General features: G+C 41.9%; 1 protein-coding gene and 1 long non-coding RNA gene across 2 annotated transcripts in view; one reads left to right on the forward strand and one right to left on the reverse strand.

Moving 5' to 3' along the window:
• The first annotated feature begins 1,273 nt into the window (after positions 1-1,273).
• The window catches only part of GTF2E2 (general transcription factor IIE subunit 2), a 67,204-nt gene continuing 47,799 nt past the window's right edge, over positions 1,274-20,678 (forward strand). The window contains exons 1-2 of the mRNA XM_059384168.1: positions 1,274-1,528; positions 12,876-13,045. Coding sequence (XP_059240151.1) covers positions 12,880-13,045 — 166 coding nt within the window. The 5' untranslated portion in view covers positions 1,274-1,528; positions 12,876-12,879. The remainder of the gene's footprint in view (positions 1,529-12,875; positions 13,046-20,678) is intronic.
• LOC132006621 (uncharacterized) lies at positions 7,222-9,759 on the reverse strand. The gene is made up of 2 exons (XR_009401160.1): positions 9,304-9,759; positions 7,222-7,400 (listed from the first exon to the last, which is right to left on the reverse strand). It is a non-coding gene; the product is annotated as an uncharacterized LOC132006621 (long non-coding RNA).

Below are 20,678 nucleotides of genomic sequence, written 5' to 3' on the forward strand. Positions count from 1 at the left end.
AAGCTGGTTTTTTATGTGAGTCAGAGTTTTATTATTACATATGGTCTAGCCACTGTCCTATTTGTATATTAAATCTCTCACTCATTAATAAAAGAGACAGCAGAATGATGGAACTGGTTCCAAGAGGATATGAGAAACAGGCTTTATATAATAATTGGGGAAAAGAATAATGAAATAAAAATTAATATATTGATACAAAACATGGCTCATGTTCCTCAGGACTAGGTGATTTTAACTTTTGGGATTTTTTTTTACTTGCTTCCTGCTCCTTCTTTCCATATACTTCATCATTTTTTAAAAACCATCATTTTTTTAAACCAAACTCTGAGTTTACTGGATTGCAATATTCCAGCAAAGTTATATTTCCTGAGCATGTCAGATGAACATTGAGTTTCTTAGAAAATCCTCTAGAATGAAACTAATTTCAAAAAGCCACATCTCAATCATCTTTTGGCTTTATTTTCAAGTTTTGAATAAAGATTTATGTACTATTTCACTTAGTCTTCACAACAGTCCAATGCAAGTACCCTGTTTTAGTAGTACAATTATTATTACCATTTCTCAGATGAGAAAACGGAGGCACAAGTAACTTGGCTAACCAGGACGAAGTAATTAAACAATAGCTACAAAATAGCTGAGCACTGACTTTGCTGCCACGTCAGGTTATAAGAGGGAGGGAGGAGAGCCGCAGGGAATGGACACACTCCAATACCTTGAAGGCTGTGGGAACGCCAGTTATCTTTGTCGTGGCTTTATTCCTGTGTCTGTATGCTGCTGCTGAATTCTAAATCCTTGTCCAAGGGAGTTCACAGGTGTGGTGGCTGGGAATTTGAGCTGGGCTGCACGTCCGTATTTGCCTTTGCTAGCTGTCTCGAGCAAGTCATTGAGCGTCACCAGGCCTATTGTTTCCTGACTTGTAAAGAGAGAGCTGGATCGATGTTCTTGGAGTTCAGGTGCTGCAGACTAGCCTTTGAAGTAAAGTACCAAACACCTGGAGGAGGATCTGGCTGCTTTAAGCTTGCGCAAAGGAAAGGTGTTCTTTTTTTGGTTTTTTTTTTTTTTCCATTGTAGCAACCGCTGCTATCTTCCCACCTAAGTCTCATTCTCCGCCCTTCCTCCCCTCCCAAGTCCCCCGCCCCCCGCCCTCCGTTGTCATGGAAATCCCAGACGCCCCACTGGCTGATTTCCGCGCCCGCGGTTCTCCTGGCGGGGCACGTGACGACGCACGCGCGTCCTCGGCGGCGGGGGCGCCGCGGTGCCTGCCGGGACGGAGCTCCTAGTAGCCTGATCAGGAAGTGGCGGGCGGAGCCCTCGGCCAAGTCGCGCCGCCTCAGCCGCCTCAGCCGCTGCCGCCGCCGCCGCCAGTGGCGAGACCCCGACCTGGCGGGGCTGCGCTGGGCGTGCGTGCGGGCAGGCGGGGGCGCTGACGAGGAGCGCGAAGCGGTGGCCACGCGGGCGTGGGCGACGGGTCCAGGTGGAGGCGCTGGGAGGCGGCGGCCGGTCGCGTGGGGCGGCCCTCCTCGCTCAGGTAGGGGCTGCGGCCGCCGGGTGAGGGGAGCGGAGCCCGGGCCTGTTGTTCCTCGGGACTGCCTCCTCCCGAGGGGCGAGCGCGTCTTCCAGCTCTCGGGAGGCTGGGGCTGCGGTCCTCCTGGCGAAACACTAAACACAGTCACAACTTCTTGGGAGCATTGTCTTTTAGGCCTGAGGTCTATGGAGCAAACTTTTGGGTTAGAAAGAGGGGAAGTTCGCAGTCCGAGCTCATTGTGTCTCTTCCCAGCCCCAGACTTTCCAGGAGCAGTAGGTGAGCGAAACGTGTGTGGAGTTTAGGGAACCGCAGTGTCTAACGAAAGGCTGTGATTTAGATGCACCTTGACGGGTTATTATTATTATTATTATTATTTTTTAAGCCGTCTTTTGGGGACTGGGTTTGTAATGATCCCTAAACTTGAGTGAATTACAGTCGTTTTGTCTGCAAAGTCTAGAGACCTGTTCCAAATCGAAACACTCCGATACCTCGTCATCTCTCCGTTCCTGGGATTTAAGAGGAAAACAGTCTCGATTCTTACCTTGCTGGCTGTTCTTTGCAGTGTTCTCGGGTGCTTAGTGGCCGCTCTGAGGCTTACGCAGGGAAAGGCAAAAGAGAGCAAAAGTAGAAAGGTTGGGAGAAAAAAAAAAAAAAAAAAAAAAGAAAGTCGTATGGTAGAGTGGAAAGAACGTGTGCTTTGGAGCCAGAAGATTTTGATTTAATTTTTTGGGGGGTTTCTCAGTGACCGTCCGTGGAGGAACACGTGAACTCCCTGAGTTGTGATGATTTTTTTTTTTAATGGGAACTGGGCATGGTCAGTATATGTAAAGCTCTACGGATTTTTTGAGTAGGGTGAGAACAAGGAGGAAAAGTTAGGCGGAGCGTGCGATGGTGGGAAAGAGAGAGAGAGACATTAAGCCTTCGGCTCGAGGTGCCATTGAACGTCTCCCGTAGCACACAGGTCGCCTTTGTTTTAGAGGCCTTGACCCGCATTTCAGGTCTGGAGTAAGGGAGCATTCGATTTAGGAGGCAGGGGATCGTGTGCTGGCCTGAGTACACATTGGTAAGTACACTTACCAGTGTGTGACCTTAACTGTACGTCTTCATTTCAGATTTCACACATTAAAATAAGGAATAAAACTAATACCTGTTGTCTTCTAGAGTTGTGAGGCTCAAGGGCTGTAAGCATTTAGGTTTTCGTAAACTGTAAGGCTTTTGTTTAAGTCTGTGTTAAAACTGAGTAAAAGCCTGCTTTAATTACCTGTCTTTACAAGGTGAAATAAACACGTTTCCTGGTTTTGGCTTGTTGCCCCCACTTTATCACTGGTGATTTCTCCTTTTTCCCCCACACTCCCCCACCGCCTCCCCACCTTCCTCACCCTAGCATAATCATTCTGTTACTTCTTTTCAGATCCAATTCAGAATAGTAGCAGTGAGATAACATATTTGTATATCTTTATTATTTAAAAAATTGCTTTTGGCGCGGCGGGGTGGCTGAGTGGTTAAGCGTATGCCTTTGGCTCTGAACATGATCCCAGGGTGTTGGGATCAAGCCCACATAGGGCTCCCTGCTTAGCGGGAGGCCTGGATCTCCCTCTTCCACTTCCCCTGCCTGTGTTCCCTCTGTCACTGTCTCTTTCTCTGTCAAATAAATAAATAAAATATTCAAAAAAAATTTAAAAATTGCTTTTCACAAACATTATCTAATTTTAAAGTTGGGCTAGATGTACAAAACATTGGTAGTGTCTTCATTCTGCTTATGATAAAATTGGATTTAGAGAGGTCTAGTGCTTGCCTAGGGTCATGTTGCAGTTAGAGGTTAGTACTGAGGGGGTTCTGGAAGTCAGGTCTTTGATACTAGTGCCAGTGACTTATTCATTGAACTAAAGTTTACTCTGATTATTTCTTATCAGTGCTTATATTTTTAACTTTTAGCAGTCTAAGTCACATTTTAGTCATTGCTTTTTAAGCATGCTGCCCAGTTCTTAAATATTCTTAAATGTAAGCTGCTCGAAGGCAAGGGTTTATCTTCTGGAACTCTTCAAAGCTTAGAGTACATAAACACAAGACAAGTACACAAAGCTTAGAGTCACAGACACAAGGCATTTAATAAAGGCTTGTAAAACCTATAATAAGGCTAAAGCAATTTAAAGATGTTTTTGTGTTCATTATTCATTTAACAAGTATTTATGGAGCTACACAGTGCATGAAGACTTTCACAGTTAAGATAGGGGCACCTGGGTGGTTCACTTGTGAGTTCAAGGCCCGTGTTGGGCTCCACGCTGTGCATGGAACCTATTAAAAACAAAGCAAAACAGTAAAGTAAAAAAAGAAAAAGTTTAGAGTCTTTTTCCTCCCAGACCTTCCTTTCCTGCTTGTGAAGAATGCAAAGACATTTACATGGTCAGCTTGTTGTGCTTCCTAGACCTTCCATGGTATTCTAGGAGAGTTCAAACAAGAGATGAAATTTTTTTTTTTTAAAGATTTTATTTATTCATTTGAGAGAGAGAGAGAGCAAGCATGCAAGTGATTGAGAGCATGAGCAGGGGGGAGGGAGAAAGAGAGAAGCAGATTCCCTGCTGAGCAGAGAGCCCAATGTGGGGCTTGATTGAAGGACCCAGAGATCATGAGTGGAAGGCAGATGCAGATGCTTAACCTGCTTAACCATCACAGCCACCCAGGTGTCCCAGGAACTTTTTTCTTAATTGAAGGATATTTGACATACAAGGTTAACTTCAGTTTTCAGATATACAAAATCATAATTTTGTTTTATTATTTATTTATTTTAAAGATTTTATTTATTTATTTGATAGAGAATGAGCACAAGTAAGGGAAGCAGCAGGCTGAGGGAGAGGGAGAAACAGACTCCCCACTGAGCAGGGAGCCTGATGCCAGGCTTGATCCCAGGACCCTGGGATCATGACCTGAGCCAAAGGCAGCCCCTTGCCCTCAAAATAGTGATTTTACAACTCAGAACCTTATGCTGTGCTTACCTTTTATCCCCATACAATGCTATTACAAATGGTAATTGATTGTATTCCCTGTACTAAACCTTTCGTCCCCATGACTTATTCCTTAACTGGAGGCCTGTATATCCTACTCCCTTTCACCCTTTTCACCCATCCCCATATCCCACTCATCCCCCTCTCCTCTGGCAACCATGAGTTTATTCTGTGCTTATGGGTCTCAAGAGAGGAACTTTTTAAAAAAATTTCAGCATAGTTAACATACAGTGTTGATATTAGATTCAGGTGTATAATATAGTGACTTACCAGTTTCATACAGTACTCATTGCTCATCAAGTGTACTCCGGATCTCCATCGCCTGTTTCACCCGTCCCTCCCACCCACCTCTGGTAACCTTCAGTTTGTTCTCTATAGCTGAGAGTTTGTTTTTTTGGTTTGTCTCCCCTCTCCTCCTTTGTTTTGTTCCTTAAATGCCACATATGAAATTATATGGTATTTGTCTTTCTCTGACTGCTTATTTTGCTTAGAATTATACTCTCTAGATCCAGCCATGTTGTTGCAAATGGCAAGATTTCATTCTTTTTTATGGCTGAATAATACTCCGTTGTGTGTGTGTATATACATACACCACATCTTTTTAAATTTTTTGTTAAGATTTTTATTTATTTATTTGATGGAGAGAGACATGGTGAGGGAACACAAGCAGGGGAAGTGGGAGAGGGAGAAGCAGGCCTCCTACAGAGCAGGGAGCCCGATGCAGGGCTTCATCCCAGGATGCTAGGGTCATGACCTGAGCTGAAACGACTGAGCCACCCAGGTGCCCCTATACCACATCTTCTTTATCCATTCATCTATTAATGGACACTTGGGCTGATTCCATAATTTGACTGTTGTGAATAATGCTACAGTAAGCATAGGGGTGAATACATCTTTTTGAATTAAAGTTTTTATATTCTTTGTTTGAATACCCAGTAGTGTGATTATTGGATTGTAAAAGAAGAGAGGAATATTTTGACCTCAGCTCAGGTACCAATATCATGGTCCTGAGTTCAAATCCCTACTTAAAAACAAATAAAATACATTTTGAGTGATCTGTGGCTTCCCTCATTAACTGACGTTGCTTAGAACTGTGGCGTTTTCCAACTGGGAAAAAAACCAAAAGAGGTCTATCTAGTCCCACCTCCCTCTAAATCAGGAATATTCTGTACATCGTTCTAACAAATTTTAATCCAGCCTTTATATCACTTAATGATAGTTCACTGGTTTATTTATTTTTATTTTTTAAAAAGTATTTACTTGAGAGTGAGTGAGAGAGCACAAGCAGGGGGAGCAGCAGTGGGAGAAGCAGGCTCCCCACCAAACAGGGAGCTTGATGTGGGGCTTGATTCCAGAACCCCAGAATCATGACCCGAGCCAAGGGTGGACGCCTAAGCGGCTGAGCCACCCAGATGCCCTGACAGTTCACCAGTTTTAAAAAATGCCTTTTTTTTTTTTTAAGATTTTATTTATTTATTTGACAGACAGAGATCACAGGTAGGCAGAAAGGCAGGCAGAGAAAGAGGAAGGGAAGCCGACTCCCCGTTGAGCAGAGAGCCCAACACAGTGCTTGATCCCAGAACTCCAGGATCACGAACCAAGCCAAAGGCAGAGGCCTTAACCTACTGAGCCACCTAGGCACCCCTAAAACACGCCTTTTCATTAAAAGTAATTCTGGGGGCTCCTGGTGGCTCAGTGGGTTAAAGCCTCTGCCTTCAGCTCAGGTCATGATCCCAGGGTCCTGGGATCGAGCCCCACATCAGGCTCTCTGCTCAGCGGCGAGCCTGCTTCTTCCTCTATCTCTCTGCCTGCCTCTCTGCCTACTTGTGATCTCTGTCAAATAAAATAAATAAAATCTTAACAAAAAATAAAGAACTGTTTAAAAGTAATTCTGTTGGTTTTCTTTCTCTCTCTCTCTCTCTTTTTTTTTTTTTTTCAGTGAGCCTACATCTGCCTTATTTCTTTCTGCGTGGTAGTTCTGATATTTTTCTTGAGTAGCGTCCAGTAGAAATACAATGTGAGCTACAAATGTGAACCACGCATATAATTCAAAATTTTCTAGTAGCCATATTTTTTTTTAAAAGATTTTATTTATTTGAGAGAGAGACCGTGAGAGAGAGCATGAGTGAGGAGAAGGGCAGAGAGAGGAGCAGATTCCCTATGGAGCTGGGAGCCCGATGCAGGACTCCATTCCCGGACTCCGGGATCATGACCCGAGCCGAAGGCAGTTGTCCAACCAACTGAGCCACCCAGGCATCCCTAGTAGCCATATTTTTTTAAAAACTAGAAAAAGGGGTGCCTGGGTGGCTTAGTTGTTAAGCATCTGCCTTCAGCTCAGGACATGATTCCAGGGTCCTGGGATCCAGCCCCGCATCGGGCTCCCTGCTTGGCGGGAAGCCTGCTTCTCCTACGCCCCCCTGCTTGAGTTCCCTCTATCACTGTGTCTAATAAATAAATAAAATCTTAAAAAATAGGTCACCTGGGTGGCTCAGTGGGTTAAGCCTCTGCCTTTGGCTCAGGTCATGATCTCAGGGTCCTGGGATGGAGTCCCCTGTCAGGCTCTCTGCTCAGCGGGAAGCCTGCTTCGCTCTCTGCCTGCCTCTCTGCCTACTTGTGATATCTCTCAAATGAATAAATAAAATCTTTGAAGAAAACTTAAAAAAATAAAAACTAGAAAAAATTAGGGTGAATTAATTTTTAAAATGTTTTTATTTTTAAAATTGTATTTAAAATTTTTCATTATTGAAGTATAATTGACTGGGGTCCTTGGGACCTTCAGTTGATTAAGTGTCTGATTCTTGATTTCAGTGCAGCTCTTGATCTCAGGGTCATGGGTTCAAGTCCTATGTTGGCCTCCATGCTGGGTGTGGAGCCTACATTTAAAAAAAGAAGTATAATTGACATAGAATGTTATATTAGGGGCGCCTGGGTGGCTCAGTGTGTTGGGCCACTGCCTTCGGCTCACGTCATGATCTCAGGGTCCTGGAATCGAGTCCCACATCGGGCTCTCTGCTCGGCGGGAAGCCTGCTTCCCTCTCTCTCTGCCTGCCTCTCTGTCTACTTGTGATCTTTCTCTGTCAAATGAATACATAAAATCTTAAAAAAAAAAAAAGAATGTTGTTTTAGGTGTACAACGTATTGATTCAACAAATACATACATTACTCAATGCTCGTTGTCGGACTCCGGTAGGTTTTGCGGGCCGACAGGCACGAGGAGAGCGTCCAGGCCAGCTGGTAGCTCCCCTTGGGGCTGAGCGGGATGGCGAGTGTCGCGAGTCCAGGCGCATTAACGACACCAGACTCGGGGGATCTGTCGAAGCAGGATCTCACTTTATTGAGCGGGGTTGCAGCTTATATTGGGTAGGGGATGGGAAATGAGGTCAGCGGGGAGAGAGCCTATGGGGTTTGGTTACGTAGTCAGTAACTGGGTAGGGTGTGTTGGGCGAGAGGAGGAAATATCAGAGATATGCGGAACCGAAACCGCCACGTTGGCGCCAATACTGCCACGGTGGCGCCTTTTCTAGCCGGAAGAGAAGGCAGGCCAGCGCCATCTTTGCTGTGCCCAACATTTCCCCCTTTTGTTTTTGTAGGCATGACTTCTGTCTTAGGTTGCCAGTGGTGAGGTAACAGACTTACCCGTCATTGAGGGTCATACAGCAAAGGTATGTCCTCTGTCTTAGGTTGTTCTGTCCCTCCCATTGGTCTTACCCGTCATTGAATATCATGCAGCTACAAGGGGAACTTTCCTCTAAGGCCTGTCTTAGGTTGCCCCGGTCTTCATGGGGTCTTACCCGTCATTGGCCAATAAAGGTCATTGGCGCTATTAGTAGGTGTCTTCATCATGGGCGGCCAATCTCTGATAATGTACTTGGACATTCATTAATTGAATGGCTTCCATCCTCTTTTGCACGAATTGGGCCAACTTGTTTATAATGCAGGGGCCAAAGGAAACTAGGAGGAGTAGGGTTAAGATGGGTCCCAGGAAGGGGAGGACGAAGGGGAGTAGACCATTAAAGCCTGTCCAAAAACACTGCCTTTTTAAGCTCCTTAAGGTCCCCAGGCTCCCATGGGTACCATGGAGCTGGACGGTTACCCCCTGGGTTAACATTAACAGGGAAGAGAGAACAACTGGAGGGCTCAGGGGAGGTATGTTCTGGAGGGGGGGGGGACAATAAGGTGACGGCTGAATAAAGGGATTAGTGGAGGGGGGTCGCACAGGGGGGCTCTTACTTCGAGGTTTGGGTTGGAGATCTGGGGGCCAAGGGGCTTCATCAAAAGGGTTTAGAGGGGGATAGAGTTTTTTGGGTCTAGCGGAGGGGCCGTCAGGAATGTTTGAGGCGGGAGTGGGAGACTTCTCTTGTGGCTTGTCTGATATAGTCGGAGTGGGCGTCCCAGAAGGGAGTTTGGTTGCCTCGGATTGGGAAGGGGGAGGGGTGCAAGATTTCAGGGGGCAAGGTGACTCCTTAAGCCCCTTTGGGGGTCTGGGTGGAAAGCAACTCTTTAGTGCCACCAGAGTAGGATATGTACCCAAAGGGGGTATCTCCCCCCTGTTTACGTGGGCTTTATGGATTAGCTGTTCAATACGATCCCACGTGTCCCAATCAAAAGGTTACCTTCCGGAAGCCAAGGAGCCACCTTAACAAAGGCCTCCCATGTCTTAAGGGCTTGGGAATCGGTGAGGGAAAGACCGCGGCTTCTCAAAAGGAAACGCAGGGATTCGAGGGCAGGGTCACTTTTGGAAGATGACTGCCCCATAATTTATGGGGGTACACTCACCCGAAGACCGATTGGCCCGTCAGCGAGAAGAACGAGGAGAGAGAGTCCTCACACGGGGCACCAGTTGTCGGACTCTGGTAGGTTTTGCGGGCCGACAGGCACGAGGAGAGCGTCCGGGCCAGCCGGTAGCTCCCCTTGGGGCTGAGCGGGATGCGGAGTGTCACGAGTCCAGGCGCATTAACGAACCACACCAGACTCGGGGGATCTGTCGAAGCAGGATCTCACTTTATTGAGCGGGGTTGCAGCTTATATTGGGTAGGGGATGGGAAATGAGGTCAGCGGGGAGAGAGCCTATGGGGTTTGGTTACGTAGTCAGTAACTGGGTAGGGTGTGTTGGGCGAGAGGAGGAAATATCAGAGATATGCGGAACCGAAACCGCCACGTTGGCGCCAATACTGCCACGGTGGCGCCTTTTCTAGCCGGAAGAGAAGGCAGGCCAGCGCCATCTTTGCTGTGCCCAACACTCACCATAAGTATAGTTCCCCTTTGTTACCATGAAACATTATAAAATTATTATTGAGTATATTCTGTAATGCTGTACTTATCATCTCCATGACTTGTGCATTTTATAACTGAAGTGTATACCTCTTAATCTCCTTTACCAGTTTTTCCCATCTCCTCACCAACCTCCCCTTTGGCAACTACCAGTATGTTCTGTATATTTAACAATCTGTTTGTTTTGTTTTTGTTTTTTTTTAGATTATATGCATAAATAATATCATATAGTATTTGTGTCTGCTTATTTCACTTAGCATAATACCCTCTAGGTTCACCAGTGTTGTCTCAAATGTCAAGATCTTTCTGTCTTTTTTTTTTTTTATGGCTAATAATCCATTGTATGTGTGTATATCACATTTTCTTTATCTGTTGATAGACACTTGGGTTGCTTCCATATATTGGCTATTTTAAATAATGCTGCAATAAACATAGGGCTGCATATATCTCTCTGAATTAGTGTTTTTGTGGGGCGCCTGGGTGGCTTAGTCATTGCGTGTCTGTCTGTGGCTGAGATCATGATCTCCGGCTTCTATGATCGAGCCCTGCATTGGGCTCCCCTGCTCAGTGGGGAGTCTACTTCTCCCACTCCCCCTGCTTGTGTTCCCTTTCTCTCTCTCTCTCTCTGTTGGATAAATAAATAAAATCTTAAAAAAAAAAATAGTGTTTTTGTTTTCTTTGGGTAAATGCCATTAGTGGAAGTATTGGATCATATAGTATTTCTATTTTTAGTTTTTTGGAACCGCCATACTGTTTTCACAGTGGTTGTACCAGTTTGCATTACCATCAACAGTGCATGAGGGTTGCTTTTTCTTCATATCCTCGTCAACACTTGTTATTTCTTGTCTTTGATACCAGCCATTCTGACTGTGAGGTGATATCTTACTGAGATTCTGATTTGCATTTCCCTGATGATTAGTAAAATTAAGCATCTTTTCCTGTTATCTGTTGGCCATTTGTATGTCTTTGGAAAAAAAAGTCTATTCAGGTCCTCTACCCATTTTTTATTCTGAGTGGTTTTGTTATTTTTGGTGTTAAATTATGTAAGCTCTTTATATATTTTGGATATTAACCTCTTATCTGTTATATCATTTACAGATGTCTTCTCTCATTCAGTAGGGTTTCTTTTTGTTTTGATGGTTTTCTTTGCTATGCACAAGCTTTTTATTTTGATTAAGTCTTAGTAGTATATTTTTGGTTTTGTTTCCCTTGCCTGAGGAGATATATCTAGAAAAATATTGCTAAGGCCAGTGTCTAAAAGATTACTGTCTTTGTTATCTATTATGGGATTTAAGGTTTCAGGTCTCATATTTGGTCTTGGATCCATTTTAAGTTTATATATGTGTGTGGTGTAAGAAAGCGGTCCAGTTTCTTTCTTTTTTTTTTTTTTTTTTTTTTTGCATTAGCTGTCCAGTTTTTCCAACACCTGAAGGGACTGTCTTTTCCCCCATTGTATGTTCTTGCCTCCTTTGTTGTGGATTCATTGACACTTCAGTGTGGGTGTATTTCTGGGCTCTCCGTTCTTTTGATCTGTGTGTCTCTTTTTGTGCCAGAATCATACTGTTCGGTTACTGTAGCTTTGTGTATATCTTGAACTCTGGGACAGTGATACCTCCAGCTTTGTGCTGCTTTTTCAGAATTACTTTGTCTTTTCAGGGTCTTTTGTGGTTTTATACTAATTTTAGGATTATGTGTTCTAGTTCTGTGAAAAGTGCTATTGGTGTTTTGATTGGGATTGCATTGAATGTGAAGATTGCTTTGAGAAGTAAGGACATTTTAATGATATTCTTTTAATCCATGAGCATGGAATATCTTTTCATTTGTTTTTGTCATCTTCAATTTCCTTCATCAGTGTCTTATAGTTTTTAGAGAGTAAGTCTTTGACCTCCTTGGCTAAATTTATTCCTGGGTATTTTTATTCTTTCTGGTGCAATTGTAAATGAGATTTTTTAAAGATGTCTCTTTCTACTGCTTTGTTTTTAGTGTATAGGAACAGAACAGATTCCTATATATGAATTTTGTATCCTGCAATTCACTGAATTCATTCATTTATTTATTTTTTTGTGGAATCTTTGGGTGTTCTATATGCAGTATCATGTCTTCTGTAAATAGAGTTTCACATGTTCATTACAAGTTTGGATGCTTATTTTTTTTTATAATTTTTTTTTAAAAAGATTTTATGTGAGAGTGAGTGTGTGAATGGCAGGGGTCAGAGGGAGATGGATAAACAGACTCCCTGCTAAGTTGGTAGCTTGATGTGGGGCTTGATCCCATGACCCTGAGATCATGACCTGAGCCGAAGGCAGACACTTAACTGGCTGGGCCACCTAGGCACCTCACATATTTGGGTACTTTAAAATTTTTTTTGTCTGATTGCTGCATCTGGTACTTCCACCACTGTGTTGAATAAAAGTGGGGAGAGTGGATATCTTTTTCTTATTTTTGATCTTAGAGGAAAAGCTTTTACATTTTAACCATTGAGTATGATGTTAGCTTTGAGTTTTTCATATTTGGTGTTCATTATGTTGAGGTATGTTCCCTCTAAACCCACTTTGTTGAGAGTTTTTATCCTAGACAGATTTTTATTTTTTCACATGCTTTTTCTGTATTAAGATGATCATATTGTTGGGGGAAATTAATTTTAATGTTTTATTTAACCTAGTGTATCCAAATTATTATCCCATCAACATGTAAACAATCTAAAATATCTCATCAGTAATTCTAAAAGTTTTTTGAACTATGCCTTGTAAATCTGGTGTATATTTTACACTTAAAGTACATCTCAACTCTGGCCCCATTTCAGGTGTTCCATAGGTACATGGGACTAGTGACTCTCATACTGGGCAGTGCAGCTCTAGAGCTTTAGAGAATAATTCTGTTTCTCTTTACTAGTGGCTAGCTCAGTGCCTGACACACAGTAGATACTAAGTGAAGATTTTTAAGTGAATGAATACAAGTTCCAATAGAGAACTAATAGTAAATGTAATTTTGTTTGGAAGTAATTCTTGGGACCTATGGATTTGGCCTATAGGTTTGAGTGGTTAGAATGTGTATTAAAAATACTTATATCTTTGCAGAATTATGGATCCAAGCCTGTTGAGAGAACGGGAGCTGTTCAAAAAACGAGCTCTTTCCACTCCTGTAGTAGAAAAACGTTCAGTATCTTCTGAATCATCATCATCCTCATCAAAGAAGAAGAAAGCAAAGCTAGAACATGGAGGATCATCGGGCTCTAAACAGAATTCTGGTTAGTAAAATTGACTTTAGGACTATCCAGTTTTTATTTTTTTAGGAAACCATTTAGTCATGGCAAGTTCATTTTTCCAGTTCAACATTTGTATTTATTGGTAGACACTTGTTCAAGTATAAGGGAATGTGATGATAAGAGAATATATTGTTCTTAAGATGTTAATAGTCTTGTCTTATAGTTAGAATTTAGGTTATTCTCTTTGCAGAAAATGACTTTGTTGAAGTTTATTTTATATACCATATATTTCACTTGTTTTATATGTACAGTTCAAAGATTTTTAGTAAATTTGCTGAATTTTGCGCCTATTAATATAATCGTATTGTAGAACATTTCCATCATCCCCGAAAGATACTTTGTGCTCATTTACGATCACTTCTTGTTCCCACCCCAGCTGCAGATAACCATTAGTCTACTTTCTGTCTCTGTATGTTTGCTTTTTCTGGACATTTCATATAAAGGGAATTGTATAATGTGTAGTCTTAGTCTGTGGCTTCTTTTACTTAGCATTTATTGAGATGATCTTTTTGTTGTTTATGCTGTTAACATGGTATATTACATTAGCTGATTTTTCAGATGTTGAACCAACCCTTGCTTTCTTGGAATAGATCATATTTGGTTGTGGTGTATGATTCTTTTTATTTGCTATGGGATTCAGTTAGCTGGTATTTTTTTCAGGATTCATCTGTTAGTACTTTATTTTGCCCTTATTGCTGAAGAGTAATCCATGTATGGGTATACTACAAACCATGATGAATGGTTTATCCATTCATCATTTAATAGACATTTGGATTATTACTAGTTTTTGACTATTATGAATAGTGCTGCTATGAACATTAATGTACAGGCTTTTGTGTGGACTTACTTTCTTTTCTCTTGGATGGAGAACATAAGAGTGGAACTTTGGAGTCATGTTGTAAATTTATTTTTAACTTTTCAAGAAGCTACCAAAATGGCCATATAGTTTTACATTCTCACCATCAGTACATGAGGGTTCTTTGACAGACGGAGATCACAGGTAGGCAGAGAAGCAGGCAGAGAGGAGGAAGCAGAGAGCCCGATGCAGGGCTTGATCCCAGGACCCTGAGATCATGACCTGAGCCAAAGGCAGAGGCTTTAACCCACTGAGCCACCCAGGCACCCCATTTTTTCCCATTCTTATTAAGACTTGTTATTTCTTGTCATTTTGATTATAGCTATTCCAGTGGTTGAAAAGTAGTATCATTGTGTGTTTTAATATTCTATTTGAGAGAGTACACACCAGTCGTGGGGGTTGGAGGGCATTGGGCAGAGCAGGGAGCCTGAGGTGGAGCTTGATTCCAGGATCCTGAGATCATGATCTGAGCCAAAGGCAGGGAGATGTTTAACTGATGGAGCCATGCAGGCACCTGTCATTGTGATTTTAACATTCAGTTCTGTAATGGTTAATGATATTGAGCATCATTTAATTTGCTTATTAGCCATTCCTGGGTCGTCTTTGGTAAAATGTTTATTCAGATTTTTTGCCCACTTAAAAAAGGTTTCATTGTTTTCTTCCTATTGGTTTATAAGTGTTCTTTATATATTCTGGATACAATTTTACTTATTTATTTATTAGAGAGCATAACAGGGGGAGGGGCAGAGAGAGTGCAGGCAGACTCCCGCTGAGCACAGAGCCTCACGTGGGACTTGAACCCAGGACCCAAGATGAAGACTGGAGCCAAAGTCAGACACTTAACGGACTGAGCTACCCAGGTGCCCCTAGATACAATTTCTTTTTTTTTAATATATATATATTTTTAAAGATTTTATTTATTTATTTGACAGAGATTACAAATAGGCAGAGAGGCAGGCAGAGAGAGAGAAGAGGAAGCAGGCTCCCTGCTGAGCAGAGAGCCTGATGTGGGACTCGATCCCAGGACCCTGAGATTATGACCTGAGCCGAAGGCAGCAACTTAACCCATTGAGCCACCCAGGCGACAATTTCTTGATCGAATGTCACTTATGTTCTAAGTGTGTCATATCTAAGAAATCTTTGCCTAACCCAGGATCATGAAAATTTACTCCATCTCTTTTTTTAGGTTTTTAATTTTTTTTGGTAATGTTTTGTTGTTTTTAATGTGTAAGTCTTACACTTATTTTATTATATTTATTCCTAAATATTTTATTATTTTTGATATTGTGAATGAAATTGTTTTCTTAATTTTAATTTTTGAATTGTTCATTGCTAGTATATAAAAATACAATAGATTTTTTTTTTCTTTATTTGAGATAGAGCGAGTGAGAGAGAGAGCACAAGTTGGAAGGGGAGCAGACAGAGGAGGAGGGAGAAGCAGACTCCCTACTGAGCAGGGAGCTCAATGCAGGGTTCAGTCCTGGGATCGTGACCTGAGCCAAAGGCAGACACTTAACTGACCAAGTCACCCAGGCGCCCCTATAGTAGATTTTTTAAAAAGATTTTATTTCAGGGCGCCTGGGTGGCTCAGTGGGTTAAGCCGCTGCCTTTGCCTCAGGTCATGATCTCAGGGTCCTGGGATCGAGTCCTGAGTCGGGCTCTCTGCTTGGCAGGGAGCCTGCTTCCTCCTCTCTCTCTCTGCCTGCCTCTCTGCCTACTTGTGATCTCACTCTGTCAAATAAATAATAAATAAAATCCTTAAAAAAAAAAGATTTTATTTGAGAGAGAGCAAACAAGGGAGCGCAAGATATGGAGTGAGAGGGGGGAGGGCAGAAGGGGAAGCAGACTCCCTGCTGAACAGGATCTTGGGATCATGATGTTAGCTGAAGGCAGATGCTTAACCAGCTGAGTGACCCAGGTGCCTCAGAAATACAGTAATTTTTGGGACACCTTGGTAGCTCAGTTGGTTAAGCAGCTGCCTTCGGCTCAGGTCATGATCCCAGTGTCCTGGGATCGAGTCCCACATCGGGCTCCTTGCTCAGCAGGGAGCCTGCTTCTCCCTCTGCCTCTGCCTACCTCTCTGCCTGTGCTCGCTCGCTCTCTCTCCCTCTATCCCTGACAAATAAATAAATAAAATCTTAAAAAAAAAAGAAATACAGTAGTTTTTTGTACATTGATCTTGTATTCTGCAACCTTGCTGAACTTGTTCATTCTTTCTAGGTTATTTGTGTGTGTGTGTGTGTGTGTGTTGTGTGTGTGTGTGTGTATGAATTCCATAGGATTTTTTTTACATGCAAGATTATGTCATATGTGAATAAGGATGGATTTATTATGTCCTTTCCAGTGTGAATGCCCTTCCTTCTTTCCTTCCTTCCCTCCTTTCTGCCCTGGACTGGCTAATAGAATGTTGAATACAGGTGGTGAGAGTGAACATCTTTGCCTTGTTCCTGATCTTAGGGGAAAGGCAGTCAATCTTCCTCCTTAATGCATGATCTTAGATGCATGGATTTTGTAGATGCCCATTATCAGGGCAAACTAGTTTGTTGAGAGTTTTGTTTTTTGTTTGTTTGTTTGTTTTTAAAGATTTATTTATTTGAGAGAGAGAGAGAGAGAGAGGGCACAAGCAGGGGGAGAGGGAGAAGCAGACTCCCCGCTGACCTGGAGATCATGACCTGAGCTGAAAGTAGATGCCTAACCATCTGAGCCACCCAGGTACCCCCAATTGTTGAGAGGTTTTAATCTTAAATGGGTATTGGAGGTTGTCAAATGCTTTTTCGTCATCTTTTGAGAAGATCATGTTCTTGTTTTTTATTAATAATACATTAATTGATTTTTCAGATGTTAAACCAGTCTGGCATTCTTAGAATAAATCCTACTTGGTCATGATGTATAATCCTTTTTATTTGTTGTGGAATTTCAGATTGCTGGTATTTTGTACAGGAGTTTTGTGTTTGCATTCATGAGGGTAGGGTTTGTAGTTTTTTTGTGATGCCTGTCAGGGTGTTTCTGGCCTCATAAAATGATTGGTGAAGTGTTCTTTTTTCCACTGTTTTCTGGAAGAGTTTGTGAAGGTTTGATACATTTTTCTCTTTAAATATTTGGTAGAGTTCACTAGTGAAGCCACCTGGGCTGTAAAGCTAGTCACAGGGCTGTACCCAGCTTTCCTCTGTGGGAAGCTCTTGTAGAAATTCTTTTTTAAATTTTTTTTTTAAAGATTTTATTTATTTATTTGACAGAGAGAGATCACAAGTAGACAGAGAGGCAGGCAGAGAGAGAGAGAGGGTAGCAGGCTCCCTGCTGAGCAGAGAGCCCGATGCGGGACTCGATCCCAGGACCCTGAGATCATGACCTGAGCTGAAGGCAGCGGCTTAACCCACTGAGCCACCCAGGCGCCCCTCTTGTAGAAATTCTTAAAGATATATTCAGATTATTTGTTATCTGCTTAAGTTAATTTTGGTGCTTTGTATCTTTTTAGGAGTTTTTCCATTCCATTATCTACACTGTCTAAACTTTTTCAAAGTATTTCCTTGGAATCCTTTGATTTCTGTAAGGTCAGTAATGATAACCTTCCCTCTTTTATTTCTGATTTTAGGAATTTGTGTTTTATTTTGTTGATCTTTTCAAAAGATCAACTTTGGTTTTATTTCTTTCTTTCTTGTGTTTTTCTTTTTTTTTTTTTAATTTTTTCTACTTCACCATTATTTTCTTTCTTCTACTTATTTTGGGTTTAGTTTAGTCTTAAGACCATTACCTTTTAAACAACAAGGTCAGTCCAGTGTAATTCACAAGAAACTATTTAACTACCAAAAAATGCAGCAATAGTAATCTTCATGGATGTCATTTTGTTAGATATTTTGCAAGCTGTTTTACTAATTGATGTTAAAGTAGAAGTAATCTTTTTATCAGGTAGGACTCTCAGTCTTATTAGCACATACATTAATTTGATTTTGTCTTCATTCCAGTGAAATGTACATTGAATTAATTCATAGTACCTTTGTAGTACACTGTTTAAACATTAGCACAGACCCAGTCTTAGGCCTAGTTTCTTTGATCTGGTTAAGAATATCTTTGCTCCTAGCAGCAGCTCTTTCTGCCCAGGGGTCTTGTTCTCAAGCTTTAATAAAACTGCCTTTTGGCACATGCGCGCACACACACACACACACACACAATCTTTGCTCCTCCTAAATAACAAAATTCAACCAAATAATTAAGATCTAATTGGCCTTATGAAATGATCTATGAATCAGCAGCATCCCATTTAGCAAATAGAGAGGCAATCCAAGGAATTGTGCAAAATGGAAGGTTCTTTTCCTTTGTTTTAAAAATTTTGTTTGTTTATTTGGCAGAGACCGTGAGAGAGGGAATATAAGCAGGGGGAGTGGGCGGAGGGAGAAGCAGGCTTCCTGCCAAGCATGGAGCCTGATGCAGGGCTCCATCCCAGGACCCTGGGATCATGACCTGAGCCCAAGGCAGCTGGTTAAGGACTGAGCCACCGAGGTGCCCAGCAAAATGGAAGCTTTTTATAGAAGGAGGGCAAAGGCAGGAAAGTTATTAGCAAAAGAAAAGGACTGTTCTAGGCCAGGCCTTTTCTAGGGAGAAAAGCCAGGGGTTTTATGCAGATGACCTCATCTTTCTTTGGGGGATGGGGAAGGGTGCTCGTGGCATACTCATTGGCATTGATTGAAAAATTCCTGACTGACCAGATAAGACTACATTTCTGAGGGAGTTTGAAACTGCAGTTAAATTATGTATAAAACACCAATTTTGGAATTTGGTCAAAGTGACACTAATTTGGGCCACCTTTTTTTTTTTTTTTTTTTTTAAACAGTACGAAATCTCACTGTGTCTTAAAAACAACAAAGATTTGTTGTTTCTCTTTCATACCACATATTTATCATGTATTGGCAAGGCTCTTGGCTCTTTAGTTACTCAGAGGACCCAGGCTGATAGAGTAGCCGATATTTCAGATGTTTTTGGTCTCAGTGCCAGAGGGAGAAGGAACTCTGGAATATCTTACCTGTCAGTTAAATTCTCTTTCCTGATGGTAAGAGCTTACTTTTCTCTCACAACTCATTGTCTAGAACTAGTCACAGGGCTGTACCCAGACACATGGGGTCCCAAGTGCTCTAAGAAGGAAGAGCAGGAATTCCTGGGTGTAAACACTGAAGACTACTGTACCATCCTAGACCGGGTCAGTACCAGTGGATTGTCTGATTAGGTGCTTACAGGGTTTCCTGGCTTAACTTCTTTAGACTACTCTTTCTGTACAGCAATCTGTGATTTTTCTAATCATCAGTCTGATGATATCACTGTCTTTAGGCTGATCATCATTGCTTTTCAGATGAAGCCCGTCTTTTCCTGCTGTCTATATGCCCTACCTGATCTGGTCTCCATTACCTTTTATACCCATAGCTCACTGTTTTTCTTATACTCTGTCCTAGTGATACTTTCCTGTAGCTCCTTTAACATGCTTTACTCCCTTTTACCTCATGACTTTTGCCCACATTATGTCCTCTTCCTGGAATATTCTTTCTTAGCTCCTTCCCTCTTTCCTTTGGTTAACTCCTGTTCCTCTTTTAGGTTGCAGCTTAAGTCATATTATTTCTACTGTCCTATTTGAATTCAGTGCTTAGCCTTTGATTCCCAAAGCACTCATTATTTTTGACAAAGCTGTGTCATAGTAATTGCATGATTACTTGTTTGCCATCGTAACCCAATCTGTCACACATAGAGGCACTCAATACATATTTGTGGACTGGTTAAATACATTACAGCATAAGGTAGGAAAAGTTAGTAGTGCCCATTATCAAGAAATTTAGCAATTAAAGATATGTATGCTTCCCATTTGTGGCAAGGACTCCAGAGTTTGTGGTTTATGAAAATGTGGTTTTAACGGTGCTCAGAATATCTCCTGGTTACCAAAGTACTTTGCATACCAGTTTTTGCAAGTCCTTTGAAATTTGGTTACATTATTTGCGTTTATTTCTAAGGATAGAAAGAGAAAACATTTTGTGGAAAAGTGATTCCAAACTGACCGGGTTCTCTAAGTTGAAAATGACAGATAAGTATTTTTAAGATTTATCAGAGAGAGAGAGAGAGAAAGAGAAAGGGAGAGCTGGGGGAGGAGCAGAGGGAGAGAATCTTTTAAGGAGACTCCCTGCAGAGCCCCCCGTGGGGCTCCATCCAGACCCATGAGATCACGACCTGAGCAGAAATGGAAGAGTCAGACGCCCAACCGACTAAGCCACTCATGCGCCCCCAGATGTGTATTTTTCATTTCCTGTATCAAATATTTTCTCTTTCCTTAATTGTACCTTAATTTTCAGTAGTTTCTTAATAAGCTAAGTTGATTTATCATATTTAAAAGTGTTATTTCCATTTTTTGTTGTTATTTTTGAGTAATGCTTTTAAAAATCTCTTTGTATCTTGAGCTTTTTCCTTTTGAACGAATTTGTCAGGGTGAATTTCCAGGAATGTTATTTCTTGCTAAGTGCAGTTGTGGTGGTTTAGAGCATGCTTAGGTTTGCTCATGGGTCCTGGCAAAACAGTGTTTGGGGAATGAAATACAATATCTGTATAGCTCTTGTAATTCTAAGAAATAAAACTACAGTGTTTCTTAATAGGTGTTATATGGTCCTGTTTTTCACCTTCTTTGGGGGTTAGTCTTTTCAGCATTGGGTATCTTAGCCCTTGAGAATATGGGTATCTTAGCCCTTGAGAATAAACTCAGGAAATACAACTTAGACGGTATGCTAGTAA

Source organism: Mustela nigripes, chromosome 18 (assembly GCF_022355385.1).
Source record: "Mustela nigripes isolate SB6536 chromosome 18, MUSNIG.SB6536, whole genome shotgun sequence".
NCBI classification, from domain to species: domain Eukaryota; kingdom Metazoa; phylum Chordata; class Mammalia; order Carnivora; family Mustelidae; genus Mustela; species Mustela nigripes.